Source organism: Eucalyptus grandis, chromosome 6, assembly GCF_016545825.1.
Source record: "Eucalyptus grandis isolate ANBG69807.140 chromosome 6, ASM1654582v1, whole genome shotgun sequence".
NCBI lineage: Eukaryota > Viridiplantae > Streptophyta > Magnoliopsida > Myrtales > Myrtaceae > Eucalyptus > Eucalyptus grandis.
This window is the reverse complement of record NC_052617.1, coordinates 42,658,005-42,676,368: the sequence shown is the minus strand read 5'-3', so window position 1 is coordinate 42,676,368 and position 18,364 is coordinate 42,658,005. Positions and strand designations below refer to the sequence as shown.

The following is an 18,364-nucleotide window of genomic DNA, read 5'->3' as shown; positions in this document are numbered from 1 at the left end:
AAATTAATAATTGATGTCGCAATTTTCCTATAAAAAGAAAACGTTTGCGATTCGTTTCGGGTTCCATTAAGGTACACGAGTTTTCATGAATATTTACAACTTTAGTAGTTCTGTTCAACACATGAATGGAATTAACCAATATTTGCTGGCGTCATATTTGCGCTAGTAAAAGGCCTCCAAGCCTCTCTCTTAGAAAGAGAAGACAAAGAAGACATCGTAGAGGTGCACGTTTTTGTTTTTTCTTGTCTATTCTTTTCATGAAATGAAGCTTTTCAAGTATGAGAAGATTGAGAAAAGAATGAACGAAAAATAATTGAATTTCGAGGGTTCAATTGTGCCGTCTATGAAATTCTTTTTGGCTGCCTCTGTCCATGACGAGTTAGATAACCAGAAAGGGACACAGAATACATTTCCTAATTTACTAGTCGTTAAATTAAAGGCAAGAAACTATGTAAAAACTACCAACTCAAGATCGCTGCGAACCTTCAGCCCTTTTAGACAAAAGTGGGTTCAGATGAGACAGAACCAGTGATCATCCTCGGGTCAGCTCCATAAGCCTAGACATATCAAAACGCAAGCAATTCCACCAACTCTGAAGAAGAGAAAACTGAGAATCTTCTGTGTACTTTTGTCTGTGGAAGGGTCAAGGGTTATACAGGGAAGGGCCGCACTTGCACTTCCAACCCTCCGGCTCGTAGTTGGTGTATTGGACCCTGACGTGGGCGTGCCCGTTGTGGGTGGCCGGCACTTGGGTGGGTTCGCAGGGCGTGCAGCCATAGCACTTGTGCTCGCACCTCGGTGGCCTCGACCCGATCTTGCTCCCTCCCATTTGATTCCTTCCTTCTTCTTGTTCACAGCTCCTGATCTCTTGCGCTCTCTCCGATAAGGTTCTCGGGTGCTTCGAAGACAGAAGCATCTCCGGATTGGTCTCTGCTTGGCCATTATTGAACATAAGGTAAGATGGGTCAGCAATGCTCGTGTCTATGGTAATTCGAGAATTCCATTGAGGATGAAGAACACATGTTGTGGCAACTAGAGATTGGAGTCGTGAGGAGCCTACGACAGATCTCACTGAAAAGATGATCCTGACATGTGGACTGTTGTTAATGAAGAGGACAGAATGCACGAAGAGGAAGCCAAGCAACTGGGTTTCATCGCAGAGGAAAGAGTGAGGAGAAGGCAAAGTCAGCTAACCAGATAGAAGAAGAGCAACGCCACGACGATCACCACCGTTCTGTGCAAAAATCGAGCTTCTTGCAGAGACCCAACTCAAATGCAGAACCAACACAAGAGCCCCACAACTTCTCTTCTCCATCATCTCTACTCTCTCTCTCTCTCTCTCTCTCTCTCTCTCTCTCTGCCTCTCTCTCTCAAAATCAAATGATGGCAATTTCTGATCTTTTTCTCTTCCTTGCTTCTGCTGTTGATGATGAAGATGATGATTAGCAAAAGGCCCGGCTTCGATGCGGATGCGGAAGGCAGTGGATGATAACGATTGACAGATTATATATATAATGGAAGTTGCCAAAATAGCCCGGTTCACGAAAAGCAATCAAGAATTTTCACGTCAGATATAAATTTTCTTTTAGGGTTTTTCCTTTCTGAAACTGCTTCTCTGGCATTGGTGTGATGAAGTGGAGATATCTTCTTTTCCTTCTACAAGCAAAGTCGTTCTGGCTTCTTGTCATGCATGGCTGAGAAAAAAGAAAGGCCGATGAAGTATCCAGTTCCTCCTCCATTTGACAACTCAAAGCTTATGAAATCATCCCTCTCTCCCCCTAGAAAATATCAAATACTCTTCCTTTCAACACAAGGCAAGTAGACAACTCTCTCTCTCTCTCTCTCTCTCTCCGTGATCAGTCTTAAAGATACTATTTTTTGGAAGAATCTTTTTCTGTGGAGTATCTCTGAGAAGCTCCGCGGCAGGAGTTACCTCATGAATAACTAATAAATCTCTGAAAGAAGGCAATTCTATTTAGCTGCCTTTTGTGCTGTAGACATTTATAAATGGTGGAAATGGGACTTCTTCTTTTTCTGATGGCTGTGGCCTTATTCCTATAAGAGGAAGAAAGAAATCAAAAGTTGCAGACACCATTTATTCCCTCGACCCTGCTGCTAAAGAAAAGGGAATCAGATCCCCGGGAGTGGTCAGAAATTGCAGAGCTTTTTAAATGGAGTTAGTTAATAGAATAAAAAGATGGCGATTTTTATTTTCTTCGGTACTAATATGGGGTCAATTTTATTTCTCGCAGGTTGGTGGGTGGAATGCAAATCCTTTATCTTTTACTAGATAAAAAATTACCACTTTATTTCTATTTGAACCTTTCCCTTTTACAGTTTTTAATCAGATCCCCTTAATGCCAAATGCAACTAGATTCAACCGACTTGAAGTGGAAAGATTTAATCTATTACATTACAATATCATCCCATAACAATGTCAACTAGATTTGATTGGATTTTATGTCGGAGGACTTGATTATAAAATTTATGAAAATAGAATGGTTTATTTTGGCAAATCAAAAGTACGGGAATTTAATTTGAAAAAGCACGAAAGAAAGTCTAAACACGAAAAATTTGATGCTTTTCACAATTTGGGTTAGCCGCGCCCTTCTCTTTTATCCACCCCCTCCAAAAAAAAAAAGAACGAATGGATGGCATGTTGAACAAAATAATGTTGTTTGAGATGGAGAGTCTCAACTTTACATTATCAAGGAAAGATTTTAGCAGGTCAGGAATATCAACGGAGCATATCTGTCAGAGAGTTATCAACGAATTAACCAGAAAGATTTACATAGCTTGGGCCATTTTTTCCCCTACACAGAAAAAAAGAGAATTGAGGAATAATTGGGAAAATCCCAGCAGACAAATGCATGTGGCTAAATTTCTTAGCAAACATAGAATGACAATATATTTCCTTTTTCTTTATCTGGGAAAGAATATTATTCCTTTTGGGTTTTGAGAGCAGTTGGTTCTTTCTGACACACCAATTTCCAGCATCGAAGTGTGAAAAATGCTGTGAATCAGAATTCAGAAAATGGAGTGAGATGGGTGGGCCTCCAGCTAAGGGCAGATCTACTAGTACTAACAACAGAGGCCCCAGATGGAAGCGCAAGCTGTGTTCCCCTTTTTCACTTCTGTAAGGAGGGAGATGTTCCATGATGGGGTCCACTTGGAGGAAAAATTAGCAGGTGCTCCCGAAGCAGCTCGTAGAACGTTGACGTAACAAAGTGCTTATTAGAAATCTTTTTATGGTTTGACATCTTTAGGACGAGGCCTTCAAACTCCTCCTCTTGGCAGTTCTAGCACTAGCATTGCATATCTCCTTCCTCTTCTTGGTGTTATTGTCGTTGCCATTGTTGTTATTACTGCGATCGTGGTGGTTGTCATCGACATCAACAACTGCCGAACCCTTTCCTTGATCTTCCAGGGCACCCTTAACGAAAAATTTCAACTTCCATAAAGTGCATTGACTCTGCATCAGATCAACAGTGAATGACACAATCAATTTATCGCTCTCCACTCCAGCAACACAAAACTTCAAGAGTGTGTGCGCACATATGAGAGAGAGACACAGAGATTCTAACCTGAGCATCTAAATCTAAGTCCACTAGATCACCCTTTGATTGGAAGTTTGGATCATTCTGGGCAACAATCTCCAAAGCCTTGTCAACATCCTCCACTGGCAATTTATCAAGGGCTGCTGCTATCTTTTTTTTCTCTTCTGTTGAGATTTTCCTGTGATGGAATTGTCAAGCGTACCTTTTGTTAGACGTTTATGCTCTAGGATATCGAGTAAATGCATGCACAACAGCAAATCAAATTCAGTCGAAAACTCAGACACTGCCAAGGGAGATACACTATTCAAATGCATTTTATAGTAACTGCCTCGCAACAAGCAGCCAGGATCTCTCATTTGCAGGTCCTGCAGGAAACCAAAAAGGACAAACGACAATCTAGCAACATGAAACTGACTGGACCATGAGTTGAAAAGATGTTGCCATTATGCAACGACAAGCTTAAAGCCTAACAAGCACAATCTTGAGACCCTAACAAGTTTACATACATTACCTACATTGCATGTGCACTATCCACAGAGATATACAAAAAGTAACAGGACATATTATAAACACTCCTACTGACCAAAAATAAAATAGAATAAAATGACAGAGCCGGCTTGATTAGTGATTACATGAAAGTGAGAAATTCGCATGACCAGAGCCTGGATAAAGAGAGCCATTGCAGACAATTTCTTATTCTCAATTCCTACCATGACTTCACTTGAAAACAACACACTACTGACCTGCACTTTGACAGCGCAATTGCCCTGAGTTCTTCCAAATGCTTATCAGCCTCATAAAGCTGAAAGAGTTCCACAAATTATAGTCAGCAATTAGAAGATGAATATGCCAAAGAAGATGGTGTCTTTCCCATTTATTAGCTGACTATACTCTGAATGAAAAGGCTTGACCGTCCTTGATGGAGTATTTCTCCATTACAACAAAAAATCTTTAGCAGTCCTGTTCATATGAAAGTACCTCATTACTTATTTCTCTGGCCATCCTGGCATAAGCAGCTTCCTTAGCAAGTTCCATATCTAACTGTGCCCCTGCCTCTGCCTCTTCCTGTTCTAGTCTTTTTTCCTACACAAACGTGGTTACGAAATGAAAAGCCAAACTAATTGTCAAAAGATTAGTACCTCAAAGTAGAAGAAACCTATTAACACTTGAGCACATTCAGCAGACTGCCAAACCGGTAATGAAAACCCAAACAACCAATCATGATTGGATCCTTAGAGACCAACTAACCTCCTCCATAACTTTACGAAGTTGTGGGAGCCCCTCAAATTTTTCGAGCAAAGTCTTGGCCATGACATGAATCTCATTCTTTTTATCATTGTACTTCATTGCATTTTCAAAGACCAGCCTCACGTCAGCACATATCTCTCGGACATTCTTATAAGCAGTACCATCAGTGGCCTCCATTTGCTTCTTAATCGTACCGAAGTCCATTGGCTTCTCAATTACCTAGAATATATCACGAACCCAATAGATAAAAAAAAAGTGGTAGAAGACATTCACAAAAGATGTAGCCATATTTAAACCAGGCAGTGCACTGTCATAAATAGATTCTATCGACAAAATTGAGCACTTCTATGATTTTTTTTAAATATTACTCTCATCTTTCCCACATTGAACGAAATGAGTAGTGTGGCCCAAGAGGCAATGTTCCTCACTTTCCATTCTTCATGTTTTCCCCTCTAACACTGTTATTGGCCAATCACTTTTCACCAACACCCACCCAAAAGGAAAAAAAATGAAAATGAATAAAGAGATGTCAACTATTCCTATATAGCTGGACCAAAAATATGCTTGCAGTCTTACCAAAGGACAGTATGAGCCAAAACTTCCACTAAAGGACAAACACTATGCCAGGGAAAAGGTATACAAAAATACGCCAAATATCATAGAAAATGATCATCAACAAGTTGCTAAAATACGTGATGCAGATGTCATCGAAGATGGTTCAACAAAAAAGCTATTCTTTCAATGGAAGAGAGAGTTTTTTTTTTTCCTTCTCCAAATGCAACTATATACATAAGATGAGAAAGCCCTACAGGTTCCTCTACATTAACATGATTTACTTCTTACCAAGCACAAATTGCATAATCCACATCTGTGTAGAGGCAATTTTCAAAAAACACTGTCTCAAATAGCCAAGTGTCTTATACATAGAGCTACCCAATAATCTCTTATAAACAATCTACAACAACTTTGGTGCATTTTGGGCCAGGGTATCAATCTCCAACAAACCAATGACATATATGAACAGGAAAACTGATCCTGCAATTGTTGACCTACATATGAGGATGGCCGGGTAGATCATCTCTCAGATCCCAATAACATTATGTGGCAAATGTTACCAGAGAACTTACTTCACAACTGCGCACATTCTTCTGAGGTAAGCATTGTGAATACATCAATTTTTTTATCCATGGAAAAACATGCTAGACAAAAATTGTGATTACATCTCAGTACATCACTTTTAGCTAGTTTGGAAATCCACTTGCTTGAATATAGGAGTACTTGACATTGACAACAAAAGTTTGATCTTCACAAAAGTTGCATCATTCTTAGATGCAAGAAGCTATAGGTGTAGAGAACATTAGCAACGCTCAACAAACATTGACAGCAACATTAAACACTCTGAACACCTATCAAAATAATATCTGAGCATGTGAATCAGATAGATGAAGAGATCGGAAGTACATAAGCCATACCTTGTGATAGTCATGTAAACCAAGAGCTTCGACATCTACAGGTTGCAGGAAGGGCCACGCGTTTTTGTGCTGAGTGATCTGAGAGCAAAATGTAAAATACATATCTCCTATCAATATCATTGAAGGATGCCAAATTTCTCTTCCTTAAAAGGCAAAATTCCTTGGTGCTCCCAGCAAAACCTTTTTCACCATAAATAAGAGGCAAAAAGTACTGCAAAATACTGATTGGGAGTATAGAGCAAAACCACTGAACTTAATACTTGTTGCCCAATTGGGAGAATGACTATGCCTCTTCTGGACCAAGACTATGCTCCCAGTAATTGAACAAAAAAAGGCAGAGACATATTTAAGAAACATAATACTTCCTCTGGTATTGCAGCTTTGAATACCGTGACAATAAAATGATGGACAACTACAAGATCAAATTCTGCCACGGCAAAGTGAATAGCATGATGAATTATATCTCAGCAAACTAAATATCATGTAAGGAAGCATCCTCAACTGGTTCTCAGTGAGCAGCACATGAATCTGGAAAGATGATAAGGGATGAGATTAAGTTTGGCCAAATCGATTTTGATCCAGAAGGATCCCTTTCTAAATTTCGAACATCAGGGTGCAAAAAGATAATAAGAGAAGCGCAAAGAAACGAGCATGTGGTCTGTATTCGTGAATTTGGAATGAAAAAGAGGAGTGTCAATTGTCAGCATGGGACATAAAATAGGACAAGCGAGGTCAAAGTACCATCCAAATAAATGTTCTAATATCGACTAGAACCAAACGTGCTCAAGATTTACTAGAGCAATGATAGGATGGATGCATGATTCTAGCACAATTGCTGTCCGCTCATGCAAGCAAGAAACCTCTTGCCTGGCGGAGTATTACGCCAAACTGACTGATAAGTCGCGTTCTCTTCACTGCAGTGTCTCCCCTGCTACAACCTCCCTGTTGCAGCTTCTTGAGACCATTCACCTGCCTTTCGTCCTTGCTGAGCGTGCTTCCTCTGGTGGTACTTAATTGCTTTTTACTTTGATCTTGATAGAATTGCTCGACCCCGTTAACCCTTTTCTCCAGCTGTAAGGGAGTGAAAAAATCACAACGAAATCCCAGTTTTCCAGATACAACAAAACTAAGCATACATATATAAACATGACAAGAATCATGAGAAGCAAAATTGGGGTGCAATTTTCAGAGGCTGACGCTAGTTGATAACGAACAACACAACCTTACCTCATTAACCCTTTCGAGAATTTGATCCACTTCTTGCTTATATGCTTCAATCTCCAACGTTGAATTTCCCGTCCCCACATACGGAATCGAACCATCCAACTCCATTGCTCCTATCTGGCACAAAAAAAGAAGAGAAAAAAGGCCTGAATTTGAGTGTTTACTGTGAACAGCTGAACAGAGAAGTCATGTGGGTTAGATAAAAACTCCATACGGCAGAGAAAGAAAGCGCAATCGAGCAAGAACTCCGCCGAAAGGGGCCTCAATTCAAGCTCGCAGCTCCTAAAACGTGCCTAACAAGTACACCCCGCCTCTCCTTTTCGTCGAAGTTTCTGTTCCCTCGAATCTTTCCACGCGATCAAACGACAAACAATTGCTCCCCCGGCGAACCCAACGTGTGGACTTGATTCCATCAATGGAAGGCAAGAGATTATACAAGAAAAGCAGAGAGAACGTGAGGGAGAGATTACCGGAAGAAGACGAGCTTGCTGTTGAGAGTCAAAACGGTAAGAAAACCCGACACGGATGAGTTCGAGATATTTTTGGTGAGATATTTTCAGATAATTAGAATATTCATCGTAATTCTCCGCACGTCTATGTTATCTTGAATAATCCTCCGACAAAAACTTATTTCTAAAAAAATATATATATTTGATTCAGAAAACAAATTTAATCTCACCGTTTTATGATTCAATAAACAAATTTATCATGGGTCATGACCCGATTTGATCCGACCGTTTCAAATAACACAGCCCAAATATATCAATATTCACATATATGATGACCAAGGCCATGGGTTAGACGCAATAATTGCAGTAGACTTCAATGGCCCAAGGCCTATTTCCCTCTTTTGGTCGCCGGAAAAGTGGCGTCGGAGCTACCGGTCATGCTCTTCCTTCTATCGCTCAGGTCCGTCCTGCTTGGAACTTTCTGATCTCAATCAGAGCCCCATGCCTCCTCTTCAAAGATTCTGGTTATTATTGTTCTTCTTTTCTCAATATTTTCTTTCGACACGAATTTTACTAAACCGGCGCATTCTTCTCTATGACATGTTGCAGACATAGCATGACGGCTTCGACTGAAGCTAAATCCTTCAATGCGCAGTTCATGGTTTGGCATCAAAGCTCGGCAAATATAGAGAGGAGGCCGACTGGACATTAATGCAACTTCATGTTGGTAATCAATCGAATTGAGTTCACTCGTGGCTGGATCCGAGACTGCAATTTCTATCTTGAAAGCCGGTCCTTTTCAGGGAACGCAATCGAAGCTAAAGTCACGTACGCAATTGCTCGAACACTGTGAGGAATGTGTCGTCATTTGCATAGTGATCAGCACAAGGGATAAAAGCTCAACTCACTTTAATAGTGCTGACGCCATAGTAATCAGCACAAGGCTCCAAGCCTTTCTCTTTAAAAATAAAAATTCATAGGGGTACTCTTCTTCTTTTTTTCCCCTTGTCTATTCTTTTCGTGAAACAACGCTTTCAGGTGTCAGTAAATTAAGGGGAAAAAATTAAAAAATAAATCGTCTTCGAGAGTTGAATTGTGCTGTGTCTATGATGAGTTAAATAACCAAGAAATAAAGAGACACAGAATAATTTTTTTTCAAAATTTATAATAGTTATATCTGCCTCAGAGTCGTAAGCGACATTCAAATGAAAGCTTGAAACTAGGTGACAACTACCAACATAAGATCGCTTGCGAACCTTCAGCTCTTCTATACAAAAGTGGGTTCACATGACAGAACCGATGATCATCCTCAGGTCAGCCCCACAAGCCTAGGCATATCGAAACGCCAAGCAATTCCACCGAATTTGAAGAAAAGAGAACTGAGAAATCTTGCGGTTTTCTGCGTCTATGGAGGTGGGGTCAAGGGGAATACAGGGAAGGGCCGCACTTGCACTTCCAGCCCTCGGGCTCGTAGTTGGTGTATTGGACCCTGACATGGGCGTGCCCGTTGTGGGTGGCCGGCACTTGGGTGGGTTCGCAGGGCGTGCAGCCATAGCACTTGTGCTCGCACCTCGGTGGCCTCGACCCGATCTTGCTCCCTCCCATTTGATTCCTTTCTTCTCCTTGTTCGCTACTTCCTGATCTCTTGTGCTCTCTCTGGTGATGTCCTTGGGTGCTTCGAAGAAGGGAGCGCCTCCGGATTGGTCTCTGCTTGGCCATTATTGAAACATATGGTGATATGGGTCAATAATGCTCGTTTAATTCAATTGAGGATGATGAAGATACGTTGTGGGATCTCCTAAAAAGATAAATCATGACACGTGAACTGGGTTTCCGTCACGAAGGAAAGAGTGAGGAGCAGGCAAAGTTAGCTAACCAGTTTGAGGAAGAGCAGCACCGTGAGGATCATCACCATTATGTGCAAAAATCGAGCTCCTTGCGGAGACCCCACTCAGCAACTGCAGAACCACCACGAGAGTCAGGCAACTTCTCTTCATCATCATCCCTACTCTCCACTCCGCTCTCGCTCGCTCAGCCTCGATCTCAAATGATGGGAATATTTCTGATCCTTTCTTTCCCTTGCTTCAGCTAATGATGATGAAGATGATGATTAGCGAAAGGGATCGGCTTGGAAGCGGATGCGGAAGGCGACGGATGACGACGATCGACAGACGTATATATATCTCTCTTTAATGGAAGTTGCCAAAAGAGCCCAGTTCCCGAAAAGCAATCAAAAGTTCTCGTGTCAAATATATTCTTTTCTTTCAGAGGGTTTTTTTATCTCTCTGAATCTGCTGCTCCTCTGGCATTGGTGGGTTGGAGTGGAGATATCTTCTTTCCTTCTACAAGCAAAGTCGTTTCTAGCTTACATAGCTAAGAAGAAGAAAAGCCTGGTGGAGTCATCAGTTTCTCCTTATCCATTTGACAACTCAAAAGCTGGTGCAATCATCTCTCTCCCCCTCCCTAGAGAAAACCAAATATTTTTCCTTTCGACGGAATGCAAGTCAACTACTCTCTCTCTGTGACCAGCCTTAAAGATACTGCTCTATGGAAGAATCTTTTTCTCTGGGGTATCTCTGAGAAGGTCCCTGGCAGGAGGTACCTCATGAATAACTAATAAAATCTCTGGAAGAAGACAATTCTTTTTCTTTCTTTTTTGGGTCGAAGTAAGACAATTCTTATTAGCTGTGTATTGTGCTGGAGACATATTACAAATGGTGAAATGGGACTTCCTCTTTTCATCTGATGGCTGTGGCCTTACTCCCATAAAAGGAAGAAAGAAATCAAAAGTTGCAGACACCATTTATTCCCTCCACCCCTCCTGCTAAAGAAAAGAGAATCAGATCTCCGAGAAGGGTCAGAAACTGCAGAGCTTTATCAAATGGAGTTAGTTAGTAAAATGAAAGACGGTGATTTTAATTTTTACCGATGCTAATGTGGGGTCAACATTTTTTCGTTTCTCACAGGTAGGTTCGTGGAAAGCAACCGCCTAGGTAATGCCACCTTACAAATTTTTTCATCAAATCTCCCGGTCCCGCATCCCACTAACTTCAGTCGTGGTAGCCTGGTAGACATGCCTGGAAAGATTTAACTAAAGTTAAGACCGTGCTGAAGTATGACGTGGATTGAATTTAACCACTATGAATGCTCAGGATGTTTTCCAATGTGGATGTCCATGTGAGTATCCACATTACGTGACAACAATGTGAACATCCAACATTGAATTTTTTCCATATAGTTTAAGAATTAAATTGAATATGCACTAAAAATCAGTGAATTATATTGAATAAATCGAAAATTAAACTACTGTCTTGCACATAGGGATGAAGTTCAAAGGATTTATTGAATAAATTTAAAATTTAGGGACTACATTGTATATTGAATCAAAATTCAGTAACTATTTTTGTCAATATCCCTTGCTTTTTATGTTTTGAGAGGAACTGGTTCTTGGGCACACCATTTTCCAGCGTCGAGGAGTGAAAAATGATGTGCGTCAGAATCCAGAAAATGGAGTGAGATGGGCCTCCAGTTTAAAGCAGATCTACCGGTAACCCACAATAAAGGCCCATGGTGAAAGCCCAAGCTGTAGGGTTACCCCTATTGACAATCCGTCCAAGGTAGCAGAGTTGCTGTGTATGGTAAGTTCAGATATGGAGGAGATTGAAAGTGCGTTGAAGCATCAGAGAACTAAAGATACTCTCTCTCTAGACCGTGCACTAAATCATCCACTTTTTTCTCGGTAATTGGCAAATTAATATTGTTTATGGACATTTACATCTCGATCACTTGTTTTATTTTGTTTTATTTTCACAAGTATTCTTACAATGCTGATTTGTTTTCGCCATAACAACAATATCATGAATTAAACTAAATAATTTAAATTTTTACTTTCATTAAAAAGAAAGATAGCGAAGATCACAGCCAGACAAAGATAGTGAGACCTTCGAGAATGCTTGTTAGCTCCAATTATCCTTATTAGTCTACAATGTGTTAGAGGAGCAGCAATCTTAGTCACGACAGATCGACTTGTACATCGTGATGGAGCCCATTACCTAGCCTTGATCACTATCAGACACGGCTCGTCACCATCGTCCAAGGGTCATCAACCCTCACTTAAATCAATGCACACATCCCGCAATTTTAGCAATTTTTGATTGGTAGGATTATCGACCCTTATTAAAGCAAGGAGACGAAACGGGCAAAATCTTAAGGTCCACGATCGAAATTTAATTGTACAAATCAAACAGAAGACAACAAACCCAATTCAAAAAATGTTGGAGGAGGAAGTAGTAAAGGACTCTAAGCAAGGCCCCCAAACAAAGAAAAAGAAAAAGAAAAAGAGAGATTAGACGGAACAATTGAAAAAAAAAAAGAGACGAAAGATGAAAAAAAGAAAAGAAAAAGGAAGAAGAACACCATGGATGGCTGCATTAAAGAAAAGGGAAAGGGAAGTCAATTATGGGGTGCCTCCATGGCCGTTACGGCGTGCGTGCGTGGTGTCGTCGTCCCCTTCCTTTTCCTCTCGAAATTCGAAATTCGAAATTCAAACGTCTCTCTTTCTCCCTCTCTGAACCAGCAGCCAACTTCACGCTTCATCTCCCTTTCTATAGCTCACGTACGTACTTACTTACAGCCTCATTCCACCTCTTCTTCTCCTTCTCCTTCGTCGTCGTCGTCGTCGTCGTCGTCTCTCTCTCTCGTTCGTCTTCGATGGGCGCGTCGGGAGGCAAATGGCTCAAGTCGCTTCTCCCTCAGAGGAAGTCCCAACCCAGCAGCGGCGATCAGGTAAAGCACGTCATGGTGGCGCTCGGGTCATGTTCGCGTGCCGCTCTGTCCACCGAAAAAGAAAGAAGTCTAATCTTCTTCGCCGCAGCGAATCGCGTCTTAGGCCGTTTCCTTCTACTTCCGGGCTGAACCTTCGTTCCAAACTACAGAAAACATCTATTGTCTCCTGAGGTTCTTTAGCCGTTTAGATTTTCTGGCGGTGGTGACGGATTTTAGGGGTGCCCAGTTAGTGTCCAGCGTTTTTGAAGCTACGTAGAACTGGGCACCTGAATCAAGTCTGCATTTTGAGGATTTGGATCGCTCGGTCGGGTCGCATTTAGTCGAATCTTAGAGGGGTCTATGTTATCGTCCTTTCGTGGATTTTTGAATTGGATGTGTGCAAATGTCGCGCAGGAGAAGGTTGTGGAGAAGGGAAAGAAGAAATGGAGGCTATGGAGGAGCTCCTCCGAGGGGGTCGGGTTGATGGTGAAGGGGTTGAAGGGGGGCCACAGGGCGGCTTCGGAGCTCTCCGATTCCTCGTACGCCCTTGATGATGCCGCACTGGCCGCCGCGATGGCTACTCTGCTTCGCGCCCCGCCCAAGAATTTTGTGGTCATCAAGCAAGAATGGGCTGCAATCCGGATCCAGACTGCATTTAGGGCTTTCTTGGTACGTTTGTTCTCCCGGTTCCGGTTCCGGTTCCGCTTTTTTAAGTCATAGATTCAAGCTAAATTAAGAAATGTTGTTTTTATGAGTTCTGTTCTTGCTTTGCTATGGATTGCTGTTTAATCCTGAGTGATCCAAGGTCTTGAATCTGCATAATGCTAGATTAAAAGTTGATTTTCCTTAGCATGTTACTTGGTGCTTACGGAAATTGTAGAACTTCACTCGTTTTTAGGGTCATGAAGAATCCTCTGATTTGCTTATGGGTTTATCTTCTGCAAGCTAATATTTTAGGCACTCATGATCTTTTGTGTAGGTCAGAAACCTCGTTTATTGGCTAAGTTCCATTGAAATTGTCATTTTTAATGCATTTGAAATCATCTCAGTTTGAGTAAGCAGTTCTTAGCAGCATTGTGCATGCTTAGTATCGGAGTCAACTCATGGTTGTGTCAACAGGCGAGGCGTGCTTTGAGGGCATTGAGAGCAGTTGTCCGTATTCAAGCCATTTTTCGGGGCCGCCAGGTCCGTAAGCAAGCTGCCATAACACTTAGGTGCATGCAGGCCCTTGTTCGAGCTCAAGCTCGTGCGAGGGCACAGTCTGTAAGAACATCTTTAGAAGGGCAAGATGTCCAGAATTTATTTGGTGACCATTCCGTTCAAGCAGATCCCTCTAAGCAGGCAGAGGTATAGCTGAAGGCCACTTTTGCTTATCATGAAAAAATGGGACTCTTTTCACCTGATCCTCTTTCTTTTACTGTTGCTTTGGTATGGGAATTATAATCAAATCTCAATGCTACGGTGATTTTCAGCAACGTTGGTGTGCTAGCCCTGGTACTCTGCAAGACGTTAGGACAAAGCTACAAATGAGACAAGAAGGAATCATTAAGCGAGAGAGAGCAATGGCATACTCTCTATCTCAACAAGTAATGGATTTGCAAAAATCTCTGGCAACTGTGTCCTTTTTCAGTTACACATTCATTTTCTGAAAGCATAGGCTTAACTCTTTGCAAGGATTTGCGAAGTCTTTGCCAACCGTCTCCTTTTTCCATTGCGATTACATTCATTTTCTGGAAGCTCGAAAGAATGCTTGCATAATTTCATAATTTTGCATTGTTGAAGGATTTTTCATGTTGGTGAATATTAATTATTACTCAAATTTGTGTGCAATATGGTTGATCTTTTGATGCATACTTTGTATCAGCAATTAAGATCAAGTGCCAGCCCAAATTCAAGGAAATACAAGCCTGCAGAGTCTCTCGGACATAATAGATTGGATAAGAGTAGCTCTGGATGGAGCTGGCTAGATCGTTGGATGGCCGCTAAGCCGTGGGAGAACAGGTTGATGGAAGAGACCCATAGTAGACAGTCAGAAACAACTGCTTTTTCTCGAAAAAGTCAAGACCATCATGTCAGTAACCATTCATGTTCTTCTGAACATGATTTGGTTAGAGTGAGACGTAACAATATGACTACCAAAGTCTGTGCTAAACCTCCTACCAGCGGTCAAATTACTGGCTCATCTTCAGATCCAATTTCAGAATCCCTTTATGGCGATAGCACAACGTCAGCTTCAACATCTGCCTCCCTGACTCCAGTGTCTAAGGTGCTGATGGTGGAAAGAGGAGAGGAGACCAAAGTTTATAAACCAGGCTACATGAATCTCACTGAATCAGCTAAGGCTAAACAAGCTTGCAGATATTCTTATCATGATATGCAGAGACAATTAATGGAAGAGCTACAGTATTGTAACAAATCGATGGCACTTTGCAGTGGGGATACAAGAAGTATCTCTGGTTCCATTCAGTCAATGAATTTTTCTAGGGATCTTTATCCCCCTATACAATTCGAGAGACAAGATAAGGTAAGCAATCAGCTTCATTGAAGAGTCCATCAGATGGGTTCAACGGCTTGTTGTAAACTCAGACTGTGAAGCTATATACAATGGCATCAAAGGACTTGTTGATGCTGAAGATACAAACATTGTCAAAACAAATTAGGGACAGTTACAGGAGTGTATCATGATAGAAATTATAGCGATTGTGTTCATAGAAGTCGAATTACTTTTCCTTGAACTGGATTGAGATACTTACTTATAACTTATGATTGCTGAATTTTTTATGCCTTGATTAAACGATCCTGATTTCTAGCTTCATGCGTGTACGCGATGAATAGGATTCACAGTTGATTTGCACCGATGATGGTCACTGAACCATATTCGTGTTTTCAACTTTGAATCTTGTCGTTATTGTGTAGAGAATTCTTCTCGATCTATAATTGATAGAGGCATGGCAAATTGAACAAAGTTGGCAAATATTCTTCCTCGTATTGCTCATCGAAATGAATGGCGTTGGAGATTGTGGATCTGTATACTGTTTGCCATTATGATCATTCCGATCCAATCAGTCATCTCTTGAATAGACTAATTAGTAATTCACTAAAGCCTGCAAAAAGAAGAAACAGATAAACAAGATTATCCTTACCTTTTTCGTGTTAATTTTAAAACTATCGTCAAGGAGGTTGATTGAGCCACTTTTAGCTTAAAAGCATTTCAGAAGAAAGGACTCCTTTTCTAAGGTAAGGTGATATTGCAGGATCTTCAATAGAGAAAGAATAATCATTTTTTTAACTATCAAAATTCATTGGCTAATGATTTGTGGAAGGCTTTTTAGGGGGTGCATGACAACCAGTAATTTCCATTCCAGAAACAATTTTTCTATTCTAAACTTGTTTTTAGAATAAAAATCCGTTTGATAAAATTATTCTATTTTTCTATTTATGAAATAGATTTTTGTTCTAAATAGGTTCGAATATAAATCGAAATAAAAATTTTATAATTATTTATATCTCGGAATAGAAATGAGAAATAAAAATTCTTCTTATCGTGTCCTCCATCCATCTCCGCCAACCACCATTCACCGTCGCCACTGGTCGCCACCCGCCGGTTGCTGGCCGCCACCACCGCTATCGATTGTCGCCGCCGGACGCTACCGTCGATCGCCAGTCACTGGACACTGGACGCTACCACTGATCGCCGGCCACCATCACCAATCACCAGTCCACCGCCGTCCGCCGATCCGCCACCATCCAAAAAGAAGAAATTTTTTGTCGTTATCAAACGAATTTCTATTTTTGGAGTAGAAATTTTATATCATTATCAAATGATTATTTTTGCTTAGAAACTCATCTAGAAATAGAAATAGAAAAATCTATTTCTCTTCCATAAATCAATTTCTGATCAGAATAATTATCATTCGCGCCCTTAGTCACTCAAATTTAGGAAAAGAATAGCACGCATTGACGTGGTTTTGGAGTTTCTCTTTCAAACTTCAGTTCTTGAATAACCAGAATTGATATTGGAAGCATTAGGGCAGGAAAATAGGAATCTAACATATCCTTTTACGGATTGCAGACCCCTGGTAGTACTAGCATACTCGTGCACATTACTGTGGGTAGTAGGATTTTAACACTGGAATCTACTGGCCTTGATCCATAATATTAATTAATCTGATAAATCACAGTGGTAAAACTGATTACTGAGATGATAAAGCCGTAGGGATGAATTAGACATGCACAAATTATGGTAGTTGATTATCGTGACTAGTTCGATGAGCCATCTGTTATGGTCCCGTCATTCAAGCAAGATGCTAGGACCACCCGGGTTGTTATCATCCTAACCTGATGTCATTGCGAGCTGTTTAATCATTGTATCGTAAAGCAATGACATGAAAAGGAAACCATAAAACAAATAAGAAGAAAGAGAAAAGAGAAATCAAATGATCAAACAAGCAGTTGCAGTGTAAAAAGACCAGACGATGCAACAGTTCGCAAGTCAATTTCACATTTCTAGAGGATTCGTGGGCAGCTTCGGGAATCTGTTAGAGTTTGACTTCTCGAACTTGCATGCAAGCGTTGTTTCCAGCGAGGATCACTGATTGGCCCCACGTGGGTCGCTGAGAGACCAAATAAGCAAAACGATCCGGACAACTCCAAAAAGCTGAAAGCTTCCATGATGATCTTGAATGCATGGGATTCTGAAGTTTAGTAGAGAGCAAAAGACGGTGTGTATGAGATGAGACGGTTTCTTCAAAATTGAGTAAAATCAATGGACTTTCTTTCATGGGGATGTTGCCATGAAGAGAAGGAAACAAGAGTGTAGGGACAGTGGGGTATATATTAACTTGGCGCATTTATTCTTTGTATGCCAATTTGATCTGTGTGGGGGCATTCTTGATTTGTTGCATTGCCTTTTGAAGGCCAAAAGATATTCTCATCTTGCGTTTCTTTTCATCTTCTTTACAAATCCCGGAGTGACTTGCAGTAGCATGTCTCTCTGGCATAATTGGTGACCAGACGAAAGGGAAAAAAGAAGAATCAAATTTTCAATCGACCGTTCTCATCCTCTGTGATGCCTTTCGATTTAATGGATTGTCTGTATCTTGTCAAAGGTGCAAAAATGATTCTTGTAAAGGATGTCCTTTTCACAGTTGAGTTGTCCATCATTTTCATTATTCCCCTGAGAAAATGCCATGAATCAGGGCTAGAGCTCTCTCTCTCTCTCTCCGAAAGATGTGCTTTAATTTAACCATTATCAGTCTTGGATTTTGCTAGCGTGAGATGCTGAAACAGTGCAGATAGGAGATAAATGAATTGCATGCAGTAACAATCCTTATGCAGCTATGCTTGTATCTGGCAAGGGCTTTGCGGCCCTCGCCCAATGGTCGGCAAGCCTTGTTGAAGCCTCGTTGGCCAGTGTGGGGGAAGGAAAAGGGGAAAGAAAAGGAAAAGAAAAAATTAATAAAAGAATTCAAAAAAATAAAATATTATTAAAAAATTATCACATCAAATCAATAGAGCAATGGATGTCGACTGACATCCACATTAGCACCAGCTAGTCAAAATTGGCCAAATAAACTAAATTGTCATAATAACAGAAGGTTCAAGATTGAATTAACATAATTATAATGTGTTTAAGACTTTTTAGATAATT

The 18,364-nt window shown here is 40.9% G+C and overlaps 3 protein-coding genes across 5 annotated transcripts; 1 reads left to right on the top strand and 2 right to left on the bottom strand.

Moving 5' to 3' along the window:
* Positions 1–364: 364 nt before the first annotated feature.
* On the bottom strand, positions 365–1,821 carry LOC104449987 (EPIDERMAL PATTERNING FACTOR-like protein 2). The gene is made up of 2 exons (XM_010064347.3): positions 1,195–1,821; positions 365–930 (listed from the first exon to the last, which is right to left on the bottom strand). Exons 1-2 carry the CDS (start codon positions 1,316–1,318, stop codon positions 644–646), a joined length of 411 nt encoding a protein of 136 aa, XP_010062649.1. The 5' UTR covers positions 1,319–1,821; the 3' UTR covers positions 365–643.
* A 907-nt stretch (positions 1,822–2,728) lies between these two features.
* Positions 2,729–8,100, bottom strand: LOC104449986 (transcription factor GTE1). Of its 3 annotated transcripts, none has more exons than XM_010064346.3 (9): positions 7,972–8,100; positions 7,505–7,618; positions 7,145–7,348; positions 6,278–6,355; positions 4,806–5,024; positions 4,536–4,640; positions 4,301–4,359; positions 3,585–3,735; positions 2,729–3,472 (listed from the first exon to the last, which is right to left on the bottom strand). In XM_010064346.3, exons 2-9 carry the CDS (start codon positions 7,607–7,609, stop codon positions 3,263–3,265), a joined length of 1,131 nt encoding a protein of 376 aa, XP_010062648.2. In that variant the 5' UTR covers positions 7,610–7,618; positions 7,972–8,100; the 3' UTR covers positions 2,729–3,262. The 3 variants fall into 3 exon arrangements, with proteins under 3 accessions (XP_010062648.2, XP_010062647.2, XP_018732040.2); XM_010064345.3 differs by having other exon boundaries at positions 7,716–8,015; XM_018876495.2 differs by lacking the exons at positions 7,505–7,618; positions 7,972–8,100 and having other exon boundaries at positions 6,530–7,287.
* Positions 8,101–12,445: 4,345 nt separating this feature from the next.
* LOC104449984 (protein IQ-DOMAIN 1) lies at positions 12,446–15,503 on the top strand. The gene is made up of 5 exons (XM_010064342.3): positions 12,446–12,735; positions 13,129–13,383; positions 13,834–14,061; positions 14,187–14,300; positions 14,579–15,503. Exons 1-5 carry the CDS (start codon positions 12,661–12,663, stop codon positions 15,257–15,259), a joined length of 1,353 nt encoding a protein of 450 aa, XP_010062644.2. The 5' UTR covers positions 12,446–12,660; the 3' UTR covers positions 15,260–15,503.
* Positions 15,504–18,364: the final 2,861 nt, after the last annotated feature.